The following is a 26,777-nucleotide window of genomic DNA, read 5'->3' on the forward strand; positions in this document are numbered from 1 at the left end:
TTTCAACTGCAAAACTGTAAATATGCCATTCTTTTGTGTATATATTTTTCAACAAAATCCCCAATTTATGTAAAACTAATATACAACTATCCCCAGTCTATTTACCACCCAGTTTAAATAGATAATAAACCCAGATTATCTACGGTCCAAGTACCACCTAGTGTTACAAAATAAATATGCACTCCCCTAACACAACCTTTCCTCATCTAAATATCTGCCAAAATATCTTTTTTGTATGTTTTTTTAAGTGATTTATATTTGTGCTTTGTTGCAACTCATCATGCAGCCCATTCCACAAGTCCACCCCACACACTGAAATACACACTCTTCTTAGTTGTACAAACACATTGCCTTTTAAAACTAAATTCTCCTCTTACATTACAACCCCCCTTCCTGTCACAAAACATTTTTTGAATGTTGCCTGGAAGTGAATTATTTCTAGCTTTAAACATGATTATTGCAGCTTTAGATTTGACCCGATATAAACTTTTCAATGCACACTTGTGGTATGAACCACATACTTGTACATATTTCTTATATTATTCGTGCACATATTTAATCTATTTCTCTTTCTTATACAACATATCTCTTCTTATGTATTTTATGTTTTATCTAGATTTTTATATTCATATATACACCGATCAGCCAAAACATTCAAACCAATGACAGGTGAAGTGAGTAACTTTGATTATTTTGTTCCAATGCATTGTTCTGCTGGGAAACCTTTAGTTCTGGCATCATGTGGATACCACCTGACTTGTTCCACCCACTCAAACACCGTTGCAGACCAAGTACGCCCCCTCATGGCAACAGTACTCCTCAATGGCTGTGTCCCCCCAGCAGGATAATGCACCATGCCACACTGCAAAAACTGTTTAGAAATGGCCTGCGGAGTGTGACAAAAAGCTCAAAGTGTCGACCTGGCTTCTAAATTTCCCAGGTCCCAATCTGCTCAAGGATTCTTGTGATGTACCCCAGATGAACCCCTAGTCCAAGGTGGGGCCTCCTTGGATCGGACTTGGCTCCGACCTGTCGAGGCATGGATACCGGATCTCTGAGGGAGTCCTGCAGTGTCTGGCACCAGTGTGTTGGCGGCAGATCCATTTAGTCCAGTGGGTTGTGAGGTGGGTTAATGGCACGTGCCACAGATGCTCATTCAGATTGGGATCTGGGGAATTTGGAGGCCAGGTTGATACTTTGAGGTCTTTGTTGCATTCCTTGCGCCCTTCCTGAGTGATGTTTGCAGTGTGGCATGATGCATTATCCTGCTGGGGCGGCACTGCCATTGGGGAGTACTGTTGCCATGAGGGAGGGTACTTGGTCTGCAACGGTGTTTCAGTGGGTGGAACATGTCAGGTGGTATCCACATGATGCCAGAACCAAAGGTTTCCCTGCAGAACAATGCATTGGAACAAAATAATCAAAGTTATTCACTTCACCTGTCAGTGGTTTGAATATTTGACTGATCAGTGTATATTTATATGTATATCATGTCATATATTGTAGCATAATGCACATTTTTATTACATAATTTATATTCTATTTCAGTTTTTTTATGTCTCAATGTCTAAATGGTATAAGAGCAACTGTCTCCCATATGTCCCCTGGGGATCAATAAACTTTACTGAATCTGAGTCTGAATTTACACTATAAATTGATGTAGAAAACAAACTTGGTGTTTAAATATTCACCAGAATTCAAGAAATTAAGTATTTGACCCTTAACATTTTCTGGCAGAGGACCCCCAACCCACCATTGCAACAAAACCTACCTGCCTGCCACTTAGCATTTTCAAACCCTTTGTAAATGTTTGTCTAACCCTAGATCCAGCTCTAGTGCATCCGTGTATGAAAATGTCTTGATATATAGAATAATTTAACAGATTGATTGGGGTGCAGGTTTGGACGTCCTCCTGACCAAGTTAATCCACCTTTTTAAGAGTGTTTGTAATTTGGTTCTGTTTTTAATTTTTTTCCATGATAGCTTTACATTATTTTTCCTATCCCCTGCATTTTTTGCACAACAAATATTTCAACACTGCTTTCCTTCACAGTCTAATCCAAAAAAGCTTTTTGTAATCATCCCCTCTGCAGCGCACGCTCCTGTGTGATGTAGAAATTAAATGCATCGACTGCAAAAGTGACAGGAGGTCTAATCTGCGCCTCTGTGATAACAGGAAGCAGAAGGATGATGTCTGAGTTAGTAAGTCAGACATCTGAAGGACTCATTTCATGTTCCTGCACAAAGACTTACCCCCAAACTTTAGCAAACTGGCCTAAAAGTGGAACAGCTGGTTGAGTGACAGAAATAACAACTCACATGACCAGTGGTTACTTTGACCAACTGAGGGACGCAGTTCAGAGCCAACAAAGTGACCTACATGTATTTACTAAATGGAGCTAACAGGCATAATGAAGTCTGCTGGAGGAATGAGGTGTCACGTTAGAGAGATGCGGTTGATTCAGGAATGTGACCACACGTGTCCTCATACGACATCTCTGTGTTAACTTGAATGGCCTCTCGTGTCTTCTCAGGCTATGTATCGTACATTCCAGTATATTTTAAGCTTCTCTAAGCTTGCTTAAGAGGGTCTAATTTACTCTACAAGCAGAGAGCTTCTTCATAAATCTGAAACATAAATGCAGCATGTGGTTTTCAAGGACTTTGGAGTTGTGTATATACTCTAGAAGAAAAAAGGTAGCTCTTAGAGCCAATATATGTATATACATTTATTATCAGTTTAATACTCCACATGTAAAGAAAAGGTTTAGTTTTCTTCCATGAATACAAAAAGTATCTGCATATCTAAAAAGATTATATCATTCTTTCAAAGCAGTTCAGTTAGAGTGGATACAAATTGGTGTTGTGAAAATAGAGACAATGCAAGATGTTTTTTGGACAGTTTTTTTTAGCATACGGTTAAGCTTTATTTAGATTTAAGTGTTAGTGTCACTCCCAAGATGTGACCTTGAGTTGTTGTTTTGCATATTTGAAATGTACACTGATTCAACTCAAAGATTATCTATGGTTGCATCATTTCTAGCATGTGCAGTGAATGTATTTGTACTTTGTGACTGTGACCAGTGATATTATTCATTAGAAATCATCTTCCTTTAATGGTAAAACAGGAGTTCTACAGGGTTCTGCCCTCGGCCCTCTTCAGTTTATGAATGATTTAGTTGAGTCTATGTTGTATATGAATTATATTGTGTATATATGTGTGTCCACCGGAACTTTTTCATCCGTTTCTACACAGCTGATGCAGAACTTAAAAGCTTAGCATTAGCCATCGTAAGCTACAGGTCCTACCAGACCAAGTAAAGCTGTGAAACCCAGTTGCCAGACACCGACACATTACATTTGTACGTTAATATACAGTCAATACAATGAAACCATTCAAAAGCACATGCCCCATGCACAGAGCTGTCAGTCCTCATAACTTGGTGCAGGTGATGGCAGGAAACATCGGATTGTTAGCCAATAAGCAGATACACCGCACACAAGAGAGCTGAATTGGTTCTTCTTTTAATTTAGTCTTCCCTTAAAATGCTCCAAACAACTCGTTTCGTCCATGGCTTTATCAGGTTCGTTGTAACAGGTGCTTTTAATAAGGCTGCAGCTGCACTGAATCCAATCAGCAGCAGGGTGATCGTGTACTGAGTAGACTCCATATATGGTTCTGTGTACATGTACACCACCCGAGAACACCCCATATCATGCAAACAACCAGACATATTGCATTACACACACCCTACAACTGACAGTTTAAGTCACTATATCTCGAGGCGAGGGGAGAAGGGAGTGTCCTGTTCTTCTTCTTCCTCAATTTGATCTAATTGTCTGTAAACAGAGGAAACATACATTAAATCAAGTATGAAGATACAGTTTTACAGGTAGAAAAAAACAAATCACTCTTGGTTATGGTCAGGAAAAGATCACTGGCTCAAAAGGGTTGAGTTGCACCTTAAAAACTGTCTTTTGTTAGTTGTCTTCTTACGGTAGTCAGGGAAAAAGTATAGTCAGTTGTGTAGTGGATGGTGTATGCATCCATAACCTCCTTTTTTCTGGCTGTTTAGAGTATACCCACCTATCAGCCATGAAGCTATTGGAATATATAGCAGAGTATACCCACTTCCTCCTCAGTAACCTGTCCGTCTATCTAGAAGTACACCCACCTCCTCAACTACCACTACACCACTGAGTATAGTGCAGCAAGGGAGGACACACACAGAGAACATGCCACATTTTGCACTCAGGAAAGTCCAACCTGGACTTAAACATATGCACATTTTTTCACCTTCTGTATAGCCCCAGTATGTGAAAAGAAGCATTTAAAAATCCAAACTCCAGTCTTAATCTCTTTTGTTCTCTGTGTGTGAGTCCTCCCTTGCTGCACTGTAGGAAAGGATCATGTTTGGGTTTAAAAAAATGGTTTTGGTGGCACTATCCTAGTAGGAAACGCAGTGGTCTCGGTAAAAACAATAGCTTTTCAAGGCCCTATTCCCAGAGGAAAAAAGTGAAGAGTTGGTAAATAACACTCACATTTAGGGGTTAAAAAACTGATGGCAGCAATGATTCGCTAAAAACCAACTGGTTTTGTTGTTTGTTGGTCTTAAACAGTGGTCTGCAGCCGAGGTGTCACACCATCCACCATCCCCGACTGGGTTGAGCAACTTTGCTTTAAGTTATTGTGTACCTCTCAGTCACAAGCAGTACCTAGAAAGAATCAAACCTCTTAAAAGTGATATTAATGTTCCATTAAAATGTAAGAAACCCATTCATAAATCTTCCTTTGGACAGATGTCTTTCTCTTTTTGGGGGATCAATATGTAGACTATAGATGGGATGATTTAAAATTCAAATTGCAGAAAATATTAGTCATATTGTTGTGAATGTTCTGGTGCGTGTCATTGAGTTTTATGGTAATTTTGTTGCATCATTGTTATGTGTTGTGCTGCGTATTTTCCCGTCGAGGTTTGTGCATTTGCAAAGGCCCAACAGGGACGGGCAATAGGCTGTAAATCCTGTGGCTATACATGTCCCATTAAATATATTTTGAGGCCTGCTGTGCTTTACAGTGCGGGGGTAAACAGATGGCTGAGCTTAAGACAAGATATAGAAATACATTTAAAACAATTAATTCAGATTTTTAATTCCAGTATGAGGATATAAAGTGAGATCAGTGCAGAGCCATGAATGTTCCACTCAATATGTGTTTCTATATTTGAAAATGTTCTCAGTCTATAAATTATATTCCTGTTAAAATATGCAGGACTCATTCCTCACATGCAAACGTTTTTATCTCTGAAATTCCAGCGACTCCAAGTTGTAACGTACCAGAGGATTGAAACATCTGGGAAATGATGCCAGGAGAGGCTGTGGAGGGGTTGGTGGAATGTGGAAGAGACGAGGGAGAAGGCAGTGTCTGTGTGTGTGTGTGTGTGTGTGTGTGTGTGTGCTGCTGAACGGTTGACGTCAGAGCTGCGTCTGTGCATGCTCTGGAGAGCAGGACATCCTGTTGGGATTGTTCTCAGCGAGGCCTGAAGAATGTAAAGCAGCAACCTCTCCCTTCTCGTCTGTCTCGGCGAAACTTTGGAGTGGCACGCTGCCATAGAAATGTTGGGGAGGACTGAGGGTGGGGGAGGCACTGGGAGGAAGGGAGGGCAAGATCTCCATCAAAATCTCAGTGGGACATCAGGTTCATTGAGTCACTTAAGGGGAGAAAAGACAAAGAAGAGATTGGTGTGGGTTTTACTGTGTGTGCATAGATCTCAGATTTCTAGAGCATATATTAGAGAAAGAAACAAATAGAGATGAAAAGACTGAAACAGTAACACAGAACAGAAAATGAGAAGATGATTGTTTTTCCTCACATACTGCACCAGTTTTTGACAGAAAAGACACCCTGAGACAAACAGTGAGTGTGTGTGGGAGGGGGTGAGGCAAGGAAGGGAGGTAGGTGATATGGGAGGGGAGTGACGCAGGCTGGATAAAGCGGGGGTGTTGTGGGTGTAGCTATTTTTAGCCACTGTGAGGAGACACATATTAGCTGCATCTCTCTGCCCTATCCTGGCTTCCTACGTCACTTTACTCCAAGCTGGTCCTCTTTCCACTGCGAGTCATGTGACAGGTGCAGCCCCGAGATCCTGCTGTGGACCAGAGGTGGGACACGAATACTAAACAGCCGAGGATGAAAAAGACTGCAGAGAACAAAGGGTGGATGGTGGATGCTGTCTGTGAGCGTCTCCTCCCACTGGCTGAGCAGGGGGGATTATACCGCATCCATAGATGTGCATGTGATGGACCGGTCAGGGTGTTTCCCTGCATTCAGCCCAGTGCATGCTGGGACAGGCTTCAGCACCCATGTGACCTTGAAAAGGAAAAAGGAGGAATTATTCTCTCTATTCTTCTTCTGTTCTTCTCTGTCTCTTTTCTTGAAGTATACTGAATTTTATCTTCATCTAACTGATATTAGTCATTTAAATTTGTGATTTTGAGCTATTTGAATAAACCTTACTTGCTTAACTTGACTTTTCATTAGGCTTACGTGTGCAGCTGGTAGTCACTAGGCTTAATAAAACTACAAGCGCTTCTTTACTGTACATGTTGTGCAGAATTTTTGTATCTTATTATTGTATTGATATAACCATAGGCTTAGATTTCAGGGGGGAAGCAGGGGACACATCCCCTCTCAATATTGAGAATGTGCATTTCATTTATTTATTCATTTTCTGTAACCACTTATCCTGTTCAGGGTCACGGATGTGCTGGAGCCTATCCCAGCTGACATTGGGTAAGAGGCAGGGTACACCCAGAACCCTCTTGCTGTGAGGAGACAATGCTAACTTGCAGAGGACATTTATTTTCACCAAATGAAGGACATTTCTGCCATAAACCGATGCAGAAAGAACAGTTATTGATGCATGAAAATTCACTAGAATGCAGGAAATTAAGTGTTGACACCCAGAATTTCCTGGGTGAGGACACCAAACTCACAAGTTTCATATGTGTCCCACCCAGTGTTGAAAGGAAACCTACGCCCTTGGCCACATAGGTGTAGATTAGTTGGGTCCATTTCAATATTTATGCATTTGTCCCCCCAATAAAAACATAAAAGTCAAAATTAAAGACACTTTCACCATTAATTGATGCAGAAAAGGCAAAATGAATGCATAAAAATGCTCCAGTATGCAGGAAACTAAGTGATCCAGAACCCCCAGTTTCATATGTGTGTCCCCCCAGTGTTGTAATGAAACCTCTGCCCTTGGATATAGCACAATAATGCATATTCTAGTCCCTGGGGGCTTTACAAACCAGACCACAAATGAAAAATAACAGAAACTTAACTTTAAAAATGATATAATAGGTACTACAGGAACAAGGAGGACTTTACACCTTCGGACTCACCCAAAGAGCAGCTGCACCATTTTTTACGTCTTTTTTTACAAATTAAAAGAGCACCATGTGAGAAAGCCCCCTATAGTGTAATAACAGGGCTGTTTGTGATCATCACAGGAGATAAAGTGGATTTGACTATGAGTCATTGTAGCAGCAGCACCGAAACATTGTCTCTGGAAAGCTTTAAATAATGTAAACAATCATTTAATATATCACAAATCAGAGTACAGTTTGTTTCACTTGACTGACAAATGAGACAAACATTTTGACATGATGACATCCTGTAGATTACAACATGTTGTAGTGCTCTGCAGATTGCATCATTTATGAATGGTGAGTGGGACACAAAGCAGGGAGGAGCCATTTTGAGAAGCAGGTGTTTCTGATTGGACGGTGCAGGCGGACTGGGCTCGGGACTCTCGCTGATTGGCTGTGTGTGTGAATGGGGCGGGGCTTTCGCTGAGAGGGTTGGGGTGTTTTACGCTCGGTCGGTGAAGTAGTGCTCCGTCTGTCACAGCCAGAAAGAGAAGCTGTCACGGGCTTCTGTGGGTAAACCGTGCCGTAATTTAGTCTTTTAAATGTTGAAAGCTGCTTCACGTTGTCCACTGAGGAATGAGGATTAAGACTGAGAAGAAAAACACTGTCGCATCTTTCTCATTTTAACCGAGCGACTAGAGTCTGGTTTAAATTTCACAGTAGATCAGCTGAATGGAGCAGCAGCAGCAGCAGCAGCAGCAGCGGGGCCTCTGTAGCTTCACACCGGGCGAGCGGGCAGGCTGCAGGGCTGCGGTCTCCACCGGTCAGGCCACCATGCGTTTATCCATCACCTCGACCACCGGCAGCCCGGTGGAGCTCACTGTCCCCAGAGGAGAGACTGTGGAGGGACTGAGAACACACATCTCCCACAAACTCAGGCTGCAAACAGACAGAATCGTCCTCCTGTACAGAGACAGGTGAGCTCCCTGAGACTCAAACACACTTCTTCATCTTTAGTGTAATTTAGTAAATGTATTCTGAGCGTATTATGTGCATGTGGCAGGCAACTGACTGCAGGCAAACTGTTGGACCTGGGTGTAGCAGATGGGAGCAAGCTGACCCTGGTCCCTGCTATTGAAGCTGGTTTAGTGGTGAGTGAGCTGATGTACATCTAACACTGGGGAGAACGAGATTTAACCACACTTCATGTGGAGATGACATGTTCTATTTTTACTGCCACAGTGCTCCACTGCCAGAGCAAGGAGGACAATGATGGACGTCTTGGAAAGTTTAACAGAAGTCCAGGTAGGTTTAATGTCTTAAGTGTAATGAAATGACACTTGGTGAATGCATGAATTGGTGAGGGGAAATATCTTGTAAAAATGTTAAACTATGCACTGGTGTGTGTTTCCCACTCATTTTGTTGAGTAGGATATAACACACCATCTCACAGCACAGCCCCAGAACCTCACTTTGGTGTCTGTGCAGTGCCGGTCATAGCACATTAGGTGCCACTTGCCCCCCCAGCCCTCCACCCCAACATGTAATCTGTGTAATATAATCTTTAGGGCTGTCAAACAATTAAGAAAAAATAAAATTAATCACATGCTCTGTGATTAATTAATCTAATGAATTTTGGCAGATGTGTTGTAGTAAAGCTGCTTGATTTTGGACACACTTGTCCCCCTGTCCTCACTGAAACTGATCTGCAGTCCATTGCAAACCATTTTGTAAGGGAGTTAGTTAGTCAATCACAGGTAGACTCACTCAGTTTGCGTCTGAACACCTGGTTGATTGTGACTTAACGAGGCTGTATGCTAGCGCTAGCATCAGAGACTGTGCTAGCTGCTAAATGTTTTACATTGAGGTGATATTTCAGGCTTGCAGTTCTCCGATGGTGCAAAAATTCTGGTGCTCCTATCAAGAGTTCCATCTGGGCGTTTTTTAAATGTAAATGTCTCAATCACGGGGCTGAGCAGCATCACCTCCATCATGTGACAAAGTAACTGTGGCCTTCATTGACGCACTGGGTCAAAGGGCACCACAGAACGTGATTAATCAGCTTTAATTTTTTTTAACGCATAATTTTTCCTCTGATTAATGAATCGAGAGTAACGCGTTATTTTGACAGCCCTAACAATCTTATATTTATTGAATTTATTGCAAACATAAACAAGACTATGAGGACATAAGGACATAATATGGACATAGGTAGGCAGCTAACAGTGGTAGTCCATTGACAGCTTTAAACAATGGAAACAGTACTGACAGAGCTAACGGTCTTAACCAGGGGGGAACCGGAAAGTGGGCGCTATGCTGCTGTGGCTACATTCCCCAAGGCAGCAGTAACTGCTGTATTAGCACATTGCAAAGTGGCGGCGATGGGCTAGCAAGTGGGATACACACATGTACTAGCATGAACGCACAGCCAGACCATCTCACCACAACAAACCACAGTGAGGCTCAGATTACAACACACACACACACACACAGCGTGACCATGAGGACTCCATCACTCCAGTGTATCTTTTCATAGCTGTAAATGAATGCTCTGAATGTCGCATCCTTTAAGTAATGTAAATTTAACTCTAAGCGTGTCTTTCCTGACTATCCTGCAGATTAGTGACTTCCTGTCTGGGCGCTCGCCTCTCACCATTAACCTGGGAATTGGTGCCCACATGATGTATGTGCAACTCCAGCTGTCCGCACAGAACGTTGTGGCGTTGCAGCAGCACCAGGAGCTGAGAGCTGGGAGCAGCGGCGAGCTTCAAACCAGTCTGCCCCCTGCTACCAGGATGAGCCACCCTGACTCCAGGGGATCCACCATTTCCCAAACCTCTACTCCGGCCCCGGACTCATTGGACTTCACACCCTCGATCCGACTGAGCGCTCAAAAGCACAAAACTTCCTTCAACTCAACAGCTCCCACCTCCCACTCACACACCTCTGCCCCTCCACACCGACCCCGTCCTCCCCACTCTATGTACATGTCCTCTCCTGTTCTTTCACCCCCTTCCTTTCCTTCTGGTTGTCCACATCCCAGCTCTCCACCACCAGCAGCCACACCAGTCTGTTCAGCGGCTCCCACCTGCGCCATTCCTGGTCCCCGGAGTCCAGCACCAGCTTCAACCTTCAAAGAGGTTAGCATCACATATTCTACTGCTGTGTTAGTGACTGCAGCAGAGGTCTGGAGACTAACATAACACAACCAGATAGATAGATAGATAGATAGATAGATAGATAGATAGATAGATATCTGTTTATATTTACATATGGAGCAGGTCCTCTCTTGTTTCTACAGTAGCTCCAGGGTCTGTGATGGGCCATGTGCATTTTTGTGTCAGCCACTGTAGTTCTCCTACATCCTTGGCACATAGGAGACGTTTCAGTTCTGCAACCGCACCGCCAAGCCACCACTAAATTCTACACACTAGACCTTTAAAGGGAAATTGTGGTTTTACAGCGGCCAAGTCACAAGTAACTGCACGGAGGACTGGTTTTTAAAGGGACAGTAAAAACCAGACATACATATTTTTCCTCTTACCTGTGGTGCTATTTATCGATCTAGATTGTTTTGGTGTGAGTTGCCAAGTGTTGAACATATCGGCTGTAGAGATGTCTGCCTTCTCCCAAATATAACTAAACTAGATTCCACTCGGCTTGTGGTGCTCAAAGCAATGTTTCCTCCCAGAAATCATGACCCGGTTACTCAAGATAATCCACAGACCTTGTTGCGAACATTTTTATGTCAGAACTGTGTTCTCACAACCAAACTACATCTGCTAACCATTTCAGTGGTTGTAATGAATGACAGCAATGAACAGTTATTTTTATTTTTGATTAATCTGCCGATCATTTTCTCGATTAGCTGATAATTCATTTTGTTTATGAAGTGTCAGAAAATAGTAAAATGCCTATTACAACTTGGCATAGCCTAAGTGGACGTGTTCTGGTTGCTTGTTTTATTCAACCATCAGTCCAAAACTCAAAGATGCTCAGTTAATGTTTTGCTTTAAAAAATTATGTAAACCATTTACCGATTATAAAAGTAGCTGGTTTTAAAATAGGTCTCAAATTTTATTGTTGCAGCTCTAATGGCTATTGTCTCAGTTTGTAGTTCTTCCCTCTCTCATTTCTGACCCCTCTCTTCTTATTCCATCAGGCACTCTGGCCCCCTGCAGTCAGAGCGCCATCAGCCATCCTCGACGTGGCATTAGCATCATTCTCCAGATCCTCAACGACCTCCTCAGAGCCGCCTACCACCACCAGGGGGCTCAGCCTACCCCTCCCCATCTCCACTGTCTTGACTCGAACCCTGCAGCCAGCCCACTGCTCACACCAGAGGAGCTGAACAAAGCACAAAGCAAAACTCTTGCGACCCAGAGGCCAGAAAACCTCAGTAAAACTCCAGGTGAACGCATAATATTAGCACTTCAGGGGCAGACGGCATGTGTGGAAGGGGTTTGTGCCTGCTACTCTATGTCCTTTCCTTTATTACATCTGGCATGTGTTTCCATTACTTTGCTTTCTCTTTTGATTTAATCTCACTTTTCCTGTTATCTTGTTTTTCTGGAGTTTCCAGTTTACTAAGACCTTTTGACCGACAATTATAAACTGCATTTCCCATGTGTACTTGCATGAAAAAAATCATAAATATGTTGCTTACAACAGAGTTATTAACGACAGAACACAACAAACATTTCACTGTGTGTCGTGTCTAACAAGTTGTTATTCCTCCCCTCTCCTGCAGGTGAGGACAGTCCCCCCATCTGCTCACCCACACAGGAAAATCAAACTTTACACTGTAAGCTAGAGCGCCTGCAGTTTTTGATGCATCAGAGGCGTCTTCGCAGGCGGACTCGCAGGAACTCCCAAACTTCTCACCCCTACCAGCAGCGTCACCATTGTCCCTAGTGTCCCAGACACAAACGATCCGCTCACTGTGACAGCAGTGGCAGCTGTCTGGTGAAGAGAAGGAGCCATTGTGGAAACCAAAGCTGACCTCTGAACTGCAGAGTGAACTCAGGGCCACTGAAGGTGTCTGAGACGGAGATGTTTTGTTGCTATTGTAACACTATTTCTGAAGAATGTAAGCTGAAAACGTCAGAGCAGTCTGATTCCTGTGGCTGTCACTGTGCTCAGCATGTTATTACATCTGTCCTTCAGTGACATTGGCTCTCATTTATGTAGCAGAAGGTTCCAATGTACATTTTCATGTTATACATCTTGTTGTGTTGTACAAAGATCTCTTACCGTATGTTTCTGTATTCCAATGCCTTAAATGTACATGTCTTGAATGTAAACTGTATGTTTTGTTCTGTGCAGAGGATGTTCCTCTAAAATATTTAACTTATGCAATATTAAAGTGTAAAAACAAGGAAGAGAAAAAGAATAAAGGGAAACGTTATGAATCATTCTTCATCTTACAAACTTCAAGCATGGACTTGAGGTATGGCCATGGGTGATCTGATGAGGAATCTTCATCTCCTTCTGCTGCTGTAGCCATAGTAACACTGCATAGGTACAATAATTGTCTTTCAAATGTAGTGGAGTCAAAGTAATATGTTTCCAAGAAAAAAAGTGCTCAAGTTAAGTACAGAGAGCCAGAAACTGTACTTAAATACAGCACTTAACTAAATAAACCACTGTAAATAACAAACAGTCCCTTATCCCACCACTACACCACTGATTGTGACGACATGATCAGTGTTATTCACTTTACCAGCCAGTGGTTTAAATGTCTTGGCTGATTGGTGTACACTGGTCACTGAAGATTCTCGTCATCCAGGTCATGGTAAACATAAGTGCTATATTGTAGGCTACTAGACTTGTTTGCGTTTCTTGAAGACGTTTCGCCTCTCATCCAAGAAGCTTCTTCAGTTCTAAATGAAACAGAGGGGGGTGGCTTACGACACCACTTATCACCCACCTACTGTACAATGCAGTCTTGGGATCCCTCCCCAGACGACTTCACACCCATTCACCCCTGAGCCTAGCAACTCACATGGTGGCCAGGAGGGTCAACGACTCATATTGTGACCCCAACGACTCTGAAACTAAGAGCTCACATGTGGCCCCTACGACTCTGCAAGGGTTGACACCCATACAGGGTTCAAAGCCTACAACTTCGTACCAGTTATTTAGAACTAAAGAAGCTTCTTGGATGAGAGACGAAACGTCTTCAAGAAACACAAGCAAGTCCAGTTGCCTACGATATAGCATTTAGGATTGGCTTATACCAAAACACACACCCATTTGTTCTCTCTCTTAATATTTAAACATCCAGATCCAAAATCAGTATATAATATATGACATTAATAATATTCTAATTCACTGGCATCTCATAGAAAGGAAAAAACAAGTAGTCAAAGTTTTTCTCCTAAGATGAGATAAAACTTTATTAATCCCACACTTGGGAAATTCACGTCACAGCAGCTCAAAGCACAGACAGAAAAAGGAGGGTGGCTATGTTACTTGAATAAAAGAAAATTAAAGATTAAAAAAATATAAAATATGTGTTTACAGTATATGAATATATATATATATGTATAAATATATGTAGCCTACATATAGACAAAAAATATATATATAAAAAGTAAGGCACTAAATTGAATTAGGCTACTGTACACACAAGACTATTTACAATATATACACAGTATAATAAAGATTTACTACCTAAATAGTGAATAAGATTTTGTTTTTTTAAAGGCACATTGCTTATAATATAAAAGAGGTACCTATGAAGTAAAAGGGCCGATTAACATAATGTGACGAAATCCGCATATTGACCAGTCCACAGTGGTTACTGAACAAGTCCTGGATCTTTAACATGGTTTTTGGCTCTTGAGAGTTGGTATATCATATCCATACATAGGTCAACAGAATGGACAAGAGCGACCATGGTGTTACATTAACAGTACACATGGTGGCGCTGTGGACTCATCATGTCTCTCTGTGACCGTTCATAAAGCAACAGAAGAAGACGTCACCGCGGTAAAAAGCGTAGCGCTCCTTCTTCACTCCCTCATTCGACCTGCAGCTCCGCGTGTCCGCTTCAGACTCCTGCCAGTGAAGAGGTAATTATTTTCAATACTCTTTTTCATTGTCTTTAATGGTCTATGTTGTTTGAATTACACATGTTCGCTTGCATCTGTATTTACAAGGCATTTTCAACATGTTTGCTGTTTTCCTGACTTTACGTTTTTAATGCTACTCTTTAAAAATCAAGTCGCGAACACAATAATGAAACCGTTATACAATGAATTGCATTGTGTTTCTTTTACGATGGAAACACGTTTAAAACAGAGTGGGGTTTAGCATTGTTGCATTTGTGTATCGTAACAGTTACCGTTATGTAACCAAGATTAAAAGGCACTCAGCCGCGTATGAAGCTGTCGTCGATGTCGGTCAGCGAAACAAAAGTGAGCCGAATGAGCTAGGTGCTACAAAATGGCGCCGAAAAGAAAAATGCTAGCCACATAATCCGCTAGCTAACGGTACCACGTTTGTAGGCCCCAGGCCATAGCTCGATTTGTGTTGACCATTGGCGGCAATTTGTTGTAAATACATGCAGAAAACACACTTATAACAAAATACCGAGATGTTTCTAAGTTTACGTCTGATTAATTGTATTGCTGAACCACGCAGAGGAGGGGAAACTGTTTTGATCAAAAATAACCATACACAGATTGTGATGGCCGCTGACCTACTTTTCGTGTTGCGTGTGCGGTATTTGCGGATGTTTGTTAACGGGGGCTGTTTTCCGGATGGAATTGTTAATAATTTTTTTCTGGCTTTGTTTGTTCCTAGCTATAAAAAAAGATGTCGGACGAGGGTAAATTATTCATCGGAGGGCTGAGCTTTGAGACCAACGAGGAGTCTCTTGCCGCGGCCTTCGGCAAATATGGAACCATCGAAAAGGGTAAGTCCCTGAACGCATCTGCGTAATTTCGGGGGGGCTATAAATGATTGATGTCCTCACACTGATTGTTTTTAACCTCTGGAAATGTTTGTAATAAAATTTAACTGTTGGCTTTTTTTGTCCATCAGTGGACGTGATCAGAGACAAAGAGACGGGGAGGTCTCGCGGTTTCGGCTTTGTGAAATACGACAACTGCGACGACGCTAAAGACGCACTGGAGGGCATGAACGGCAAAGTAAATCAACACAACACGATAAAACACAATTTCGTTTTATTTGAACACTTACGTTTCTAATTTATACCGAAATTGTTCATTTTAATCCATTGCATAAACATTAGGTATTCACATGTGCTCATCTGTGCACATTAGTATGTATTTGTCCAGGGTGTCTGTTGTCCTTAAGTCCACTAAATGGTCTTTAACTAGAATTTAAGGGTTTAGTTACTACATTTGATCTAAATTAATTTATCCTTTTTTTTAAAAAAAAAAAAATTCCTTTTTTTTGGGAATCGTTAATTGTAGACACCCTGTCATTTTAGTTGGTCCATATTATGTTAAAAGAAATGTGGCATATTAATAATATATGTTTTGCTTTGGTTTCAATTCTTTCTCTTTAAATTGGCAAGGATTGTATGCACAGGCTAGGTGATCCCTAACCCTCAACCCTTATGATAACTAAGCCATTGTGAGATAATCACCATATCAAACAGTAATAGTTGTAGTTTATTCATTAGATATTGCGTCTGTAAAACATATGTAAATAACTTTTTTTTTCTTTTTCTTTTTTTTGGAAGACTCTAGATGGACGGGCGATCCGTGTGGATGAAGCAGGCAAGGGAGGACGATCCAACAGAGGGTTCGGGTCAGGCCCAAGAGGACAGCGAGGTGGATTCGGCGGGCGTGGGAGAGGTGGACGAGGTTACTCCAGAGGTGGACACTAGTGTCTGCGTTTGTACCATTCCACTGCTTCATATAAATATTTTGCTAAATAATATCTTTGTCTCAGGAGGTGGATACAACGGAGAGAGGAGTTATGACAGGGGTTATGGCGAGAGAAGCTTCGGTAATGAGGGCAGGTTTGGCGGCGGTGGCGGCGGCCAGTACAGGAATAGCGGTGGCTACTCCAGCTACAGAGAAAATAGGTAAGGATTTGTGAAGCCACATACAGGACTCCCTGACAATGTTGCTTGCGCAAAATGTGATGCAATTATATTAAATCTTGTTGCACTCTTTCCAGGGGTCAGGGTGGATATGGTGAGCGCTCTGGATCCTACCGAGATGGATACGACAGCTATGGTAAGCATGAATGATATGCATTTGTACTGTGTATGTAGACTTATGTTGGGGCTGTCATTTTCAAAATTTTTTAAAGACATCTAATAAACTTGCATTCAGATTGTTAATGACTTAAAATGCGTTACACGGACATACCAAAGTACTTGTAACATTACATCTAATTCAGTTAGACATATTGTTTGTGGTACATGTCACACTAGACGTCATACATTAAATTAGAAGAACTTTACAGCCCCAACATACAAAGACTTGTATAATGTATGTCCCTCAGTTTTGTCCCAGAGCCCAACTTGATGCCTCTTTATGCGGTTTCCAAATTTTGCTCCCCCCTCCCCCAGTCCCACTCTGATTAAAGAGGCTGGCAGAACTATTTTAAACAAATGTAACTTAATCTGATGTTGCTTATGTCTCCAGCGGATGGAGCCCCTTGTGCAAAAAAAAAATTGAGGGAGGGTTTATGGACTGTCTGGTGGGTTGAGGGGGATGTTGTGAAACTCCAGTGTTGGAACTTTCAGTGTCTTTACCTGTGTGCCCACTTCTTATCCTCAGCTACACACGAGTAAACATCTCCCTGATTCAAGATCATCACTTGGCTGGCTGTATTTCAAAGATGCGCTCCTCAAGAAAAATGTCCACGTGTTATTGCTGACCTTAGTTTTTGTAGTTCTGTTGTAGTAGCTCAAGCATCTTCAAAAAATGTAGCCCTGAGTTTTGGTCATTCCTTAACAAACCATGTTACAAATTATAGTTCAAGACTCTTACCTTGCTGATTGGGCATCTTTATTCCTCAAAGGTCGTTTGTTAACTAAAAAGGCATCTGTGTAATCTGATGAGTACTGTCAAGTCCCACTTTGGGGATTGAACAACGGCTCTCCACATGGCTTTTCGTTGAACAGCTACTACCATCGCTGTAGACTTTTTATCCAGCACGTTAAAGTGTTTCCTGAATTTTTGATTCCTTTAGTTTTTTTTTCTTTTATACTGAAATATCCGATGGGGCTTCTGTTTTTTTTTTTTTTTTTTTTGGTTTTGTTTTTTTTCTTTACTTATTTCCCCTCTCAGTCTCTGTGGCCGACCTACCTCTTGCCAGGTTTTAAACTGAGTGAGGAAAGAGATCCAGTTACTCTTAAAACAGACTTTTGGGGGATTTAATGCTAAATTCCTTTTACTAGTAAAAACTTAGTCTAGCTGAGGCTCCTGTATGTTCAATTTCCCAAAAGAGTGAATTCCTTTCAGACTGGTGAACTACACATCCGAAGTGGCCGGCTGTTCATGAAGTTGCAAATTGCAGCATGCTACAGTCTGTCCAAGGTATCTTCTGTGCTCTGCTCAACATCTGCATTTTCAATGTGCTGTAAAATGGACTAATCTTGTTTAAGTGATCGAAAAATGTAACTTCGTTTCCCCAAAGTAATATCTCAACCGGGAACAGTTTTGTACTTTATGTTCTTTGTATGATCGTTTTTTTTCTTTGTCAGTTTGGCTTCATGGAGCCTATTAAACAGACTGTGGAAAATAATCTTGATTCTTTTGCCTTTCAAAATTACCGCATGGGGGAGTTAAGCTGAGAGCTGTAGGCTCATATGTTACTGTAATGCTGCGTGAGAACCACGTCAACTGCTCGAAGCACTGAGATCACACATGGATTTCTGTGGTGGGCAATTATAAATTGGCAGTTTAGTCTAAGTTATCCTGATAAAACAATGGAGGAATAAGCTGTAATTGGGTGTAGTTTAAAGTCCACTTCCAGTCCACAAGCTGCCCTCTAATCTAAGATTTCAGAATTAAAGATGGTTTTTGGCCCAGTGTGATGTACATGTCTAAAAACCATCAACTAGCCAGATGTGTCAGGCATCTTTTTAGTGTATTTAGCTCCAGCCTGTAGTGTCATTTGACTAATGAATCCCTAAAGTGGCACATGGTCATGCTGGGAAAACAACAGCCGGTGTCTGGTCATGTTAATGCTTCATTACGTTCAAGAGGTCAGCTACTTCAAAAACCAACAAGTCCTTGGAGAGTGAAGTGTTGCGCCTTCCAACAAGTGCTCATCAGAGATGAAAGCTGCTCTCTTGCCTAGGTCATATGTGGAGAAAGTAGGCCAATGCACGTGAGGTAAAAATCTCCTTTTGCTTTGCTCACATCCTTCAAACTCAGTTCTCATTGTTTCCATGAATACCTTCAAGTTAGTCGTTGTTTTTAGTCCCCTGCTTCAGATGTCGCCTACAACATGCCATGGCCTCTTCCCCGATTGGAAAGTTCATTGAGAAAATGTTTCTGTGAAGCTCGTCTGGATTGTAGTACTCCACTTCCTGAGTCCACCAAAAAAAAGCATTGGCCTCTAAGTCATGGGTAGTATTGTGCTCAGTCCACTTCTGTTCACTGCATTAGTCCTCAAATTTGCTCCAGTAATGTCCCACAGCAGTCCTAATTGATGTGTAAGGTGTCTAGACTGTACTCAGTTTTTCTTTGTACCCTTACATATGAATAAGCGGTGAGTTTCAGACTCAAATAGTGTTGCATGCATTTTGTGATTGACTTGTGTCAGATGTTGTTTTCCAGGTTTAACCCACCTCTTTATCTTTTTCTTTAGACTGAACTGGCTGTCTGAGGCTTCGGTTGATCTCCTCACAGCTTAAGTATCCGGCTTTAGATGGCAGAGATGGACGCAGATCCAGTGCTCAGGTAAACTCTTATGTAATTATTACAAAACAATGTCGCCTACATGTTTTAACTGGTGCAGTCAAAATTCACCCAGCTGATTACAATCTCACTGCCTTGTTTCAGGTCCAACGTGGCGCAGCTGTAAGCAGTGGCTACATGGGAGGAACCTGCCACGATCCTGCCAAGTAAAAGTTCATGACCTTTGAATATCAAACATTAACTTGCCTGTAAAACATTTTTCAAATGTAAGGGCCACGGTATTCAAAGGTCCCAGAGAGGAGGAAAAAACAGGCAAAATGAGAGCTGCACAACAGTGACTGAACATTTCTTGACTGTTCTTGTTTGAATGTGACAAGATGTCCTTTTCAAGCAATGGGCCCACATCAAGTGTGTAGCACTGTTAATCATTTTAATGCAGTCATTCAGTTGACACTTCAGTACTACTCTGCTGACTTATCTGTATGAATTGCAATTTCAAAAATAAAATTTCAGCAATCATAACCCACGTGTTTTCTTTACTCTTATAATTGCCAGAATATGTGACTTGGGTGATATTTGTTCATGTCTTTAATGCTATTTAATTATTTGGGAATGTTACAAAGTGTTTCACAGATAAAAACAAGGTTGAAGATGTAGCAGTGGTTTTAAAACTTATCAGTGTGCCTGCTTTGAAACATTTTCAGACACTTATCTCCTGACCAGTGCAAAACACTTAAAAAAAAAAAAAAAAAAAAAAAGCCAACATTGAGGTTCAATACCAGTTTTGGGGTACTGATACTTGAGATATTGATTAATCTGAAAACTGTTGGCTGTGTATTTATAATACAGGCTGGTTTCCTTTGGCACATCTGGCACTTGTGGAGGTCTTTGTAAATTTGAAAGAGAGAGACTGGACTTTTCTAACATCTTGTTAGTGTATCCATCAGCCAAAATACAATGTTGATGCATAGTGGATCATGTTGAAGTAGTTAATATACAGTCTATTTGGGGTAATGGTGTAGAAATAGGGAGCATTCATATACCTATTTGGAAATTGCCATCAAAGCATTCATGTCACCCTTAGAAACAATGTGAAAAACACTTGCGTGCCACATTTCAAATGTTCAGTATCCATCACTTAACTCATGGCAACCAACTTTTCATCATCCCATAATACCTCTAAGCAAAATTACCTTGTATATTTTTCTGAAAAGCCCCTTTATGTGTAATATATAATTACTGCATCCCTATACCTGATTGTTCATGTTAACAGCATTTTAATACAGCTGGTCAAGGTGGAGCTTATTTTGTTTGATGTAATTTTGGATAGTTTGATTTTTCCCAACTGGTCCAGTCACAGGGTCCAGATTTCTTCAGTCATCAGTTCATGGTCCACACAGTTTAATAAGTTCAGCGTCATACTTGTGTTTGGCCATGTCATTGAGCTAGTTTGCTTTCTGTCATGTATCTGTCTATTAATCACTCTCTCCCCAACAGGAAACGGTAATTCAAAATAAAAGCTTGTGCTGGAAATTCACTACTTCAAAAATAAGTGTATTTTTACAACTTGACATGTTTGCGAGTCACCTGCGGTCCATTCAGAACACACCTGCGACCCACCAGTTGGTAACCACTGTTACAAGCTCTTTTGTTACAGATGAAAATGTGAACCTGAAAAGTATCTACTAACCATAAACACTATAGCATAAGATGCAACTCTAAAAGTATCAGTAAATGTACGTTTGACCACTGGGAGGTAGATGAGCTGTGACATTCAATCCAAAGTGAAACAAAGCCAGAAAAACCAGGATGAGGTACAGAAAAAAAAAATTACTTTAATATTGAACATTTACAAGCTGAATTGAGCGGGGGCTCAGGTCCATGTGGTGCCGGCTGTGGAAGGTGGTGGAGCTCGGGACAACGTACATATTTAGACGTACGACAAGAAGCCGTAACGCTTGTGCAGGAGCTCTTCGCGGGGCCGGAGGTTGAACAGCTCTTCTGTCATAGGGGCGACCCAGCGGTCTGTGTGGAAGGTGCTCTCACCGACCTGCACGGGCGTTAACGAGACAAACGGTTCTTATCAGTACAAAGACAAATAGTGTTGACCAGCATCTGGATCTGATATTTAACTTGAATTATTACTACCAATACATAAAATAGAAATAAGTTCCAAGCGCTCCTGCTGAAATAAAGATTGCATGTGTTATTGCCATTTCAAACTGAGGAGCAGCTTCAGTGTGTAAGGATTGTTTTTATACAGTTATATTCTCCACTCATGGACAAGAAGAGATTATATCGATGGCTAAAGAGTAGTGTTTCAAAATAAATATTGCTACCGTAGAAGTTATCATTTTACAGATTTTAATGCACTCTTATGGCTTCTATCCTGTTTTTTAACATCAGCTGAATCCTAATTTTCAACAGCTCATAGTAAACTATTATGAATTGTTGCGATGTGGTGACTCAAACCTACACTTTTCAGTAAAAGTGGGTTGAAAATGTTCGGATCAGTGCTTTTTGATAATAAGACATGAAATAAACATCCATCAGCCACAATATTAAAACCACTGACAGATGAAGTGAATAACTGTGATCATCTTGTTACAATGCGATGCTCTGATGGGAGTCTTTGAGTCCTGGGATTCATGTGGATGCCACTAACATGCTTCACCCACTCAAACACAGCTGCAGACCACTACACCCCCTCATAGCAACGGCACTCCCTGATGGAGAAAAATGAGCCATGCCACAGCTCAAAACACTCAAGGCCTCCACCTGGTCTCCAAACACCCCAGATCCCAATCTGATCGAGCATCTATGGGACACTCCCGCACTCCTCACAACTCACAACACTCAAAGGATCAGCCACCAATGACCCGGTGCCAAGACACTAAAGCAGAGTCAAGTGCGATCCATGGAGGCCTCACCATGGATCAGGGACACCTCTTGGCTACCAGCACGCCCCATGGATGCTCAATCAGACTGGGATCTGGAGAATTTAGAGGTCAAGTTGGCGCCTTGAGCTCTTTGTCACGTTCCTTGGGCCATTCCTGAGCAGTTTTTATGATGTGGCATGGTGCATTTTCCTGCTGGGGGGCCACCTCCACTGGGGAGTACTGTTGCCATGAGGGAGGGTACTTGTTCTGCAACAGTGGTTTATTGGGTTGTGTGTTTCATGTGGCGTCCACATGAATGCCAGGACCTGAGGTTTCCCTGCAGAACATTGTACTGTAACAAGACAATCAATGTTAACCACTTCATCTACCAGTGGTTTTAATATAGTGGCTCATCAGAGTATCTCAGGGTTCCCGTGGATCCTAAAAAAGTCTAAAAGGCACTGAATTCATTGATCTATAAAAAAGGTCTTAATTGGTATTAAAATGCCTTAAATCAATGTTTCAAAAGTCTAAAAATGCTAAAATGTCGAAATATTTGTCTGCATCTTTCTTTAAAATTATCTCCCAAATGTCTGTTGCACTGACATCACCACATCATGATGGTGGAACCGACAGCACTCATATTTTGTTTCTGGCCAGGATGCTCAGAGCAGAGGTTACACTATATGCTAGCTAGCTGTCACTGTACCCTACACAACATGGGGGAGAAATAATTGAGTGAGTACTGGCTATTGAATTTTGGCTGTGCACGCACAAGGCAATGCATATAATGCTTGGCGTACCTGATGCAAAAGGTTTTCAAACTCAGCAAGGTTAGAACCGAGAGGAGTGAGAATCATAAAAAAAATCGCTGAGAAAATTTTGCCAACAAACGGCAGGTATTCACCAGTTCTGTTCTACCCTCCTCACCACCATGCCATGTCCTTCTTTGTTCTTAAATTATATTCCAAGTGGCATTAAAAAAGCCTGTAAAAAAGCCTGTTTTGCTCAAAGCTATTAATTCAATTCCACATGAAAATAAAGTTTGCATTTCTAAGTCACTTAAAAAGCTTAAAGGTGCAAACGAGCATTAACATAATTTTGTGTGTGTGCCCCTCACAGCTTGAACTACCTTGAATAGCTACAGTAATGTTTGATGGCTAGAAAAAAAAAAATGTAGTGGCTGTGATAAACCTGTGAACCATCCTGTGTGTGAATGTTTTTAGATACCTAAAAGTTAAGCAATAAGCGAGTGCCTACGAGGCTTTTAAGTAAGCCAAAATAAGCGCATGATAACAGCAAGTGTGTGATGTTGATGTCGGAGTGTAGTCACAGCTTTTCTTTACCTTCCAGCCAGGAACATCCTTCATGATGATGGCCTCCTCTTCTAGATTTTCCCTCAGCATACGCAAGGCCCTAGACAGAAGGGAAATTCAACTATTTACATAAAGGCTGGAATGAGGGAGTTACAATCATGTTTATAAGCTAAATATGTTCATGTGTGTAGATTTTTTATTTTTTAATGTTACATTCGGTCATGCTCAGCCTGCAGCAGGGGCATCAGAGCTATCCTGGCCTCCATCTCCTCAATCTGCAAACGCCTGCAAGCACAAACACGTCATTGTGAATTATTATTCGGTCTCTGACTGTGACCAACATTTAAACCTAAAGCACAATAACAAAAATCGTCCTACTTCCTCTCTCTGTTCCAGCTAAACAGCCTCCAGTAACCGAACACCATGATGCCGATGCCGATGCCAAACATGCTATATCCTGTTGATTAAAGACGTGATTAGAGACAGTTTAAGCAACATTGTTATTTACAACAGATGAATCAAGTTTAAGTTCTCAAGTGTGGGCTCTTCCAAGTTTATTCTTTAATGTTACAAAGCTGGAATAAATCAATCTTTAGTTATCTGTATTTAAAAAATGGCTGAATAGCTGAGCCATGGCTTGCACAGAAAGGCATCCAGATACTGGCAATGGATAAAACCAGTTTGTTATCATACTGACACAAACAAAAATATTTTTCTGGCAGTGCAGCTCAGCTATACACCCATTTAATGACAATGCCAGAACCCGCTGCACCAGATAAAGTGCTGAAAAGAATATCCGTTGAAGATTATTGACATTCAACCACTGACAACTTTTTGAACAAAGTAATGAATCCAAACAAATAACTTTAAAAAGCTGGTTACAGCTTCTCGTGCGTAGGATTTGCTGTGTTTCCGTTTCAGGCCTCACATTTTCACACTCACGCATGAACTCTGTAGTCTCTACAGTCTATAGCAGAAAAATGCTCCTGTTAACAAAAGTCTTGAATATTTAATGTTTATAAAAATCTAAAATATTGCTACTACTTTTTATATACTTTAACACATATACATTTCCTACAATCCTGCTTACATTACACTTTATTCATTTTGCTATTACTGTCTACTTAACAAATGTAATTTTTGTATGTGTAATTGTGTAATTTGCACTTTATCAGTCTCAGATTCCCTGTTTTTGCTGGTTTTCTTTCCATATATACTTAGTAGGCATGTGGGAGGGAGCCTTAGATAGACTGTAAGCGATTGCTGTAATTGTTTTGCATATGACAATAAATTACTTCAAACTTAAAGGCTCAGTGTGTTGGATTTAGGGATGTATTCTGGTAGATATGGGATATAATATTCATTGCTATGGTTTTATCAGTGTATAATCACCTAACACTAAGAATTTATGTATTTTCATTACCTTAGACTGAGCCATGTATATCTACATATGGTGTGGGTCCTCTCAAGAGTCTGTTATGTTGTTTCTACAGTAGCCTTGAACAGACAAATCAAACACTTGGTGCTTCTCAAAGTCAAGCATGCTTTCTTGATAGGATAGACCCCGCAGATGTAAGGCAAGACGCCTTCCTAGCATTTAATGAACACACATTGTAACATGCTAGTGAATGCCCAGGTGTGCATCACTGCAGAGGCCCCGCCTTCAGTTTTGGCAAATCATGTGCAAAGAATTGTGGGTACACACATGCATCCTTGAAGTTCCTTTGAAGGAAGGACTCCTTCCTTGGTAGAATTTGAGAGGCCACACACATGCTGTGTCTTTAACTGCCTGGAAAACGCGTTTAGTGCTACTCTTGTGCCTTTTCTTTGCCAGCTTTTAGGAGCACAGTGGGAGGTTATGTCTGGGTTGCTAAGCAACTGTCACAAGCGCAGCATCATAGCCTGTTTACCTGAAATCATGAGTGCACAACTGATCTTCTTACAGGTGCTTTTGAGTGTAGGCCTAATGTCTGCAGGACAGATGTGAAGCTCTGGTAGCGCTGCACTTAAATGATTAACATCTCCTTCATATCTACCACAGACTGGTATTTACGAAAGAAGGGAATATCTGTTGGCTGTGAGTGGTTGTTCCTCGTCACATGACATGCTGTGAGCGCTGCTTCATTTAAACAATGAATTTGAGGGTGCCGAAAACGCTACATGTGTACAGCCCCTGAAGGATCCTTGACATTGGAACAGTCGTTCATGACATATCCTCCTAAAAAATTCCGCCGTTTCAGGATCCTTCCTTGACTTTGAGAAGCACCAACCAGGCTCTAGGTAAAGACATTTGCATTTTCACCTTGGCCACCGTAATTCTCATACACGTTGGCACACAAGACATATTTCAAGACCTCACCGCTAGATGCCACAAAGTCTTACACACTACACCTTTAAATGTTTGACTGCAGAAACAATAACCTGCCTCTGACAGGTTTGATCACTGTTAGTGACAAGCCCTGTTCACTAGCTCCAAGATCTAATCCAGCTCTTTGTTGACTTTCAGATTGGCTAGGTTACAATTTGATTTTTCTTTCCCTACAACATTTTGTCATTAATATACTTTCATATCGGAGGCAGTGAGTACCAGTGCAGACCTGGTGCGTATTAACCTTGCAAAAAACATCAGTAGAAAAAAGTCATTTGTTCATCTTTGGTCAGCACCAGCACAACATTTGATGGGGCAGATTTGGGTGCAACACCAGTTCCAGCCAAAACAATAGGTTTAATAATAAGTCTCAAGAATATCACGCAACAACTAGGTTGTATGCTTTAGTAAAGATGTGGAATTAACTGCATTACATCAAATATAAAGCTAATTCCCCTTTAGAACAAAGTAACATAGTTTAGCCACTTAAACATTTCCTGACTGCCATGTAATACTGTCAAACGACACATATATTGTTCCATCATATCACAGACACGACTAACGAGACTCCAAAAACTTTAATATTTACATTTTAGTAGATTAGCTGGTGTGTCTAACTGACGCTAACCTGTTAGCATTAGCCTCCGTTTACCTAGTACTAAATGTCATTCAGCCTGTGCGTATTTAACAGCTCGTGCGTGGATTTGCGTGTGTGTCGCTAGCTGCGTGTGTAATGTGAGTACCAGAGAGTCCCCGTTTCGGCAGATTTCTCTTATAATCAAACGCAGCATAGCCTCCCGGAGGAGGCATGTCCTGCTTCACCTTGGACCCCGCCATCTTCCTCCGGCTTTCTCCCAATCACGCTGGTGACGTCACTGTAGAACGCTTCTTCTCGCGTGCGGAAAAGCCTGTGTGGCTCTCTACTGCCCCCACATGTCCGGACGACGACTGCTTAATTTTTTTTATACATTTTATGGCACTT

At 41.4% G+C, this 26,777-nt stretch overlaps 3 protein-coding genes across 9 annotated transcripts; 2 read left to right on the forward strand and 1 right to left on the reverse strand.

Annotated features, from left to right (window-relative positions):
- The first annotated feature begins 7,858 nt into the window (after positions 1–7,858).
- LOC117271780 (midnolin-A) lies at positions 7,859–12,424 on the forward strand. Its single transcript, XM_078172855.1, has 6 exons — positions 7,859–8,351; positions 8,438–8,525; positions 8,617–8,679; positions 9,993–10,559; positions 11,485–11,785; positions 12,125–12,424. The coding sequence occupies exons 1-6, from the start codon at positions 8,107–8,109 to the stop codon at positions 12,286–12,288; spliced, it is 1,428 nt and encodes a 475-aa protein (XP_078028981.1). The 5' UTR covers positions 7,859–8,106; the 3' UTR covers positions 12,289–12,424.
- A 1,905-nt stretch (positions 12,425–14,329) lies between these two features.
- cirbpa (cold inducible RNA binding protein a) lies at positions 14,330–19,754 on the forward strand. Of its 7 annotated transcripts, none has more exons than XR_004502909.1 (8): positions 14,330–14,450; positions 15,184–15,295; positions 15,424–15,530; positions 16,091–16,226; positions 16,303–16,438; positions 16,534–16,592; positions 19,183–19,274; positions 19,377–19,754. XR_004502909.1 is itself a non-coding variant. In XM_033650086.2 (7 exons), exons 2-7 carry the CDS (start codon positions 15,196–15,198, stop codon positions 17,153–17,155), a joined length of 552 nt encoding a protein of 183 aa, XP_033505977.1. In that variant the 5' UTR covers positions 14,330–14,450; positions 15,184–15,195; the 3' UTR covers positions 17,156–18,111. The 7 variants fall into 7 exon arrangements, 5 of the variants coding, with proteins under 5 accessions (XP_033505977.1, XP_033505978.1, XP_033505979.1 ...); XR_013492458.1 differs by having other exon boundaries at positions 16,091–16,205; XM_033650086.2 differs by lacking the exons at positions 19,183–19,274; positions 19,377–19,754 and adding an exon at positions 17,142–18,111.
- A 1,288-nt stretch (positions 19,755–21,042) lies between these two features.
- On the reverse strand, positions 21,043–26,684 carry ndufa13 (NADH:ubiquinone oxidoreductase subunit A13). The gene is made up of 5 exons (XM_033650091.2): positions 26,539–26,684; positions 23,806–23,884; positions 23,641–23,712; positions 23,458–23,527; positions 21,043–21,282 (listed from the first exon to the last, which is right to left on the reverse strand). Exons 1-5 carry the CDS (start codon positions 26,630–26,632, stop codon positions 21,163–21,165), a joined length of 435 nt encoding a protein of 144 aa, XP_033505982.1. The 5' UTR covers positions 26,633–26,684; the 3' UTR covers positions 21,043–21,162.
- Positions 26,685–26,777: the final 93 nt, after the last annotated feature.

This window comes from Epinephelus lanceolatus, chromosome 12 (assembly GCF_041903045.1).
Source record: "Epinephelus lanceolatus isolate andai-2023 chromosome 12, ASM4190304v1, whole genome shotgun sequence".
Lineage (NCBI taxonomy): Eukaryota > Metazoa > Chordata > Actinopteri > Perciformes > Serranidae > Epinephelus > Epinephelus lanceolatus.

Bases quoted from the DNA above. Each gene is read 5' to 3' on its own strand.
- LOC117271780 (XM_078172855.1), top strand. From the start codon at position 8,107: ATGGAGCAGCAGCAGCAGCAGCAGCAGCAGCGGGGCCTCTGTAGCTTC. The intron at 8,352-8,437 runs GTGAGCTCCCTG...TGCATGTGGCAG, and splicing joins GTCCTCCTGTACAGAGACAG to GCAACTGACTGCAGGCAAAC. The intron at 8,526-8,616 runs GTGAGTGAGCTG...TTACTGCCACAG, and splicing joins CTATTGAAGCTGGTTTAGTG to TGCTCCACTGCCAGAGCAAG.
- ndufa13 (XM_033650091.2), bottom strand. From the start codon at position 26,632: ATGGCGGGGTCCAAGGTGAAGCAGGACATGCCTCCTCCGGGAGGCTAT. The intron at 23,713-23,805 runs GTAGGACGATTT...TTGTGCTTGCAG, and splicing joins AGCTGGAACAGAGAGAGGAA to GCGTTTGCAGATTGAGGAGA. The intron at 23,528-23,640 runs GTAACATTAAAA...CCTTCTGTCTAG, and splicing joins CAGGCTGAGCATGACCGAAT to GGCCTTGCGTATGCTGAGGG.
- cirbpa (XM_033650086.2), top strand. From the start codon at position 15,196: ATGTCGGACGAGGGTAAATTATTCATCGGAGGGCTGAGCTTTGAGACC. The intron at 15,531-16,090 runs GTAAATCAACAC...TTTTTTTGGAAG, and splicing joins TGGAGGGCATGAACGGCAAA to ACTCTAGATGGACGGGCGAT. The intron at 16,227-16,302 runs GTGGACACTAGT...TCTTTGTCTCAG, and splicing joins TGGACGAGGTTACTCCAGAG to GAGGTGGATACAACGGAGAG.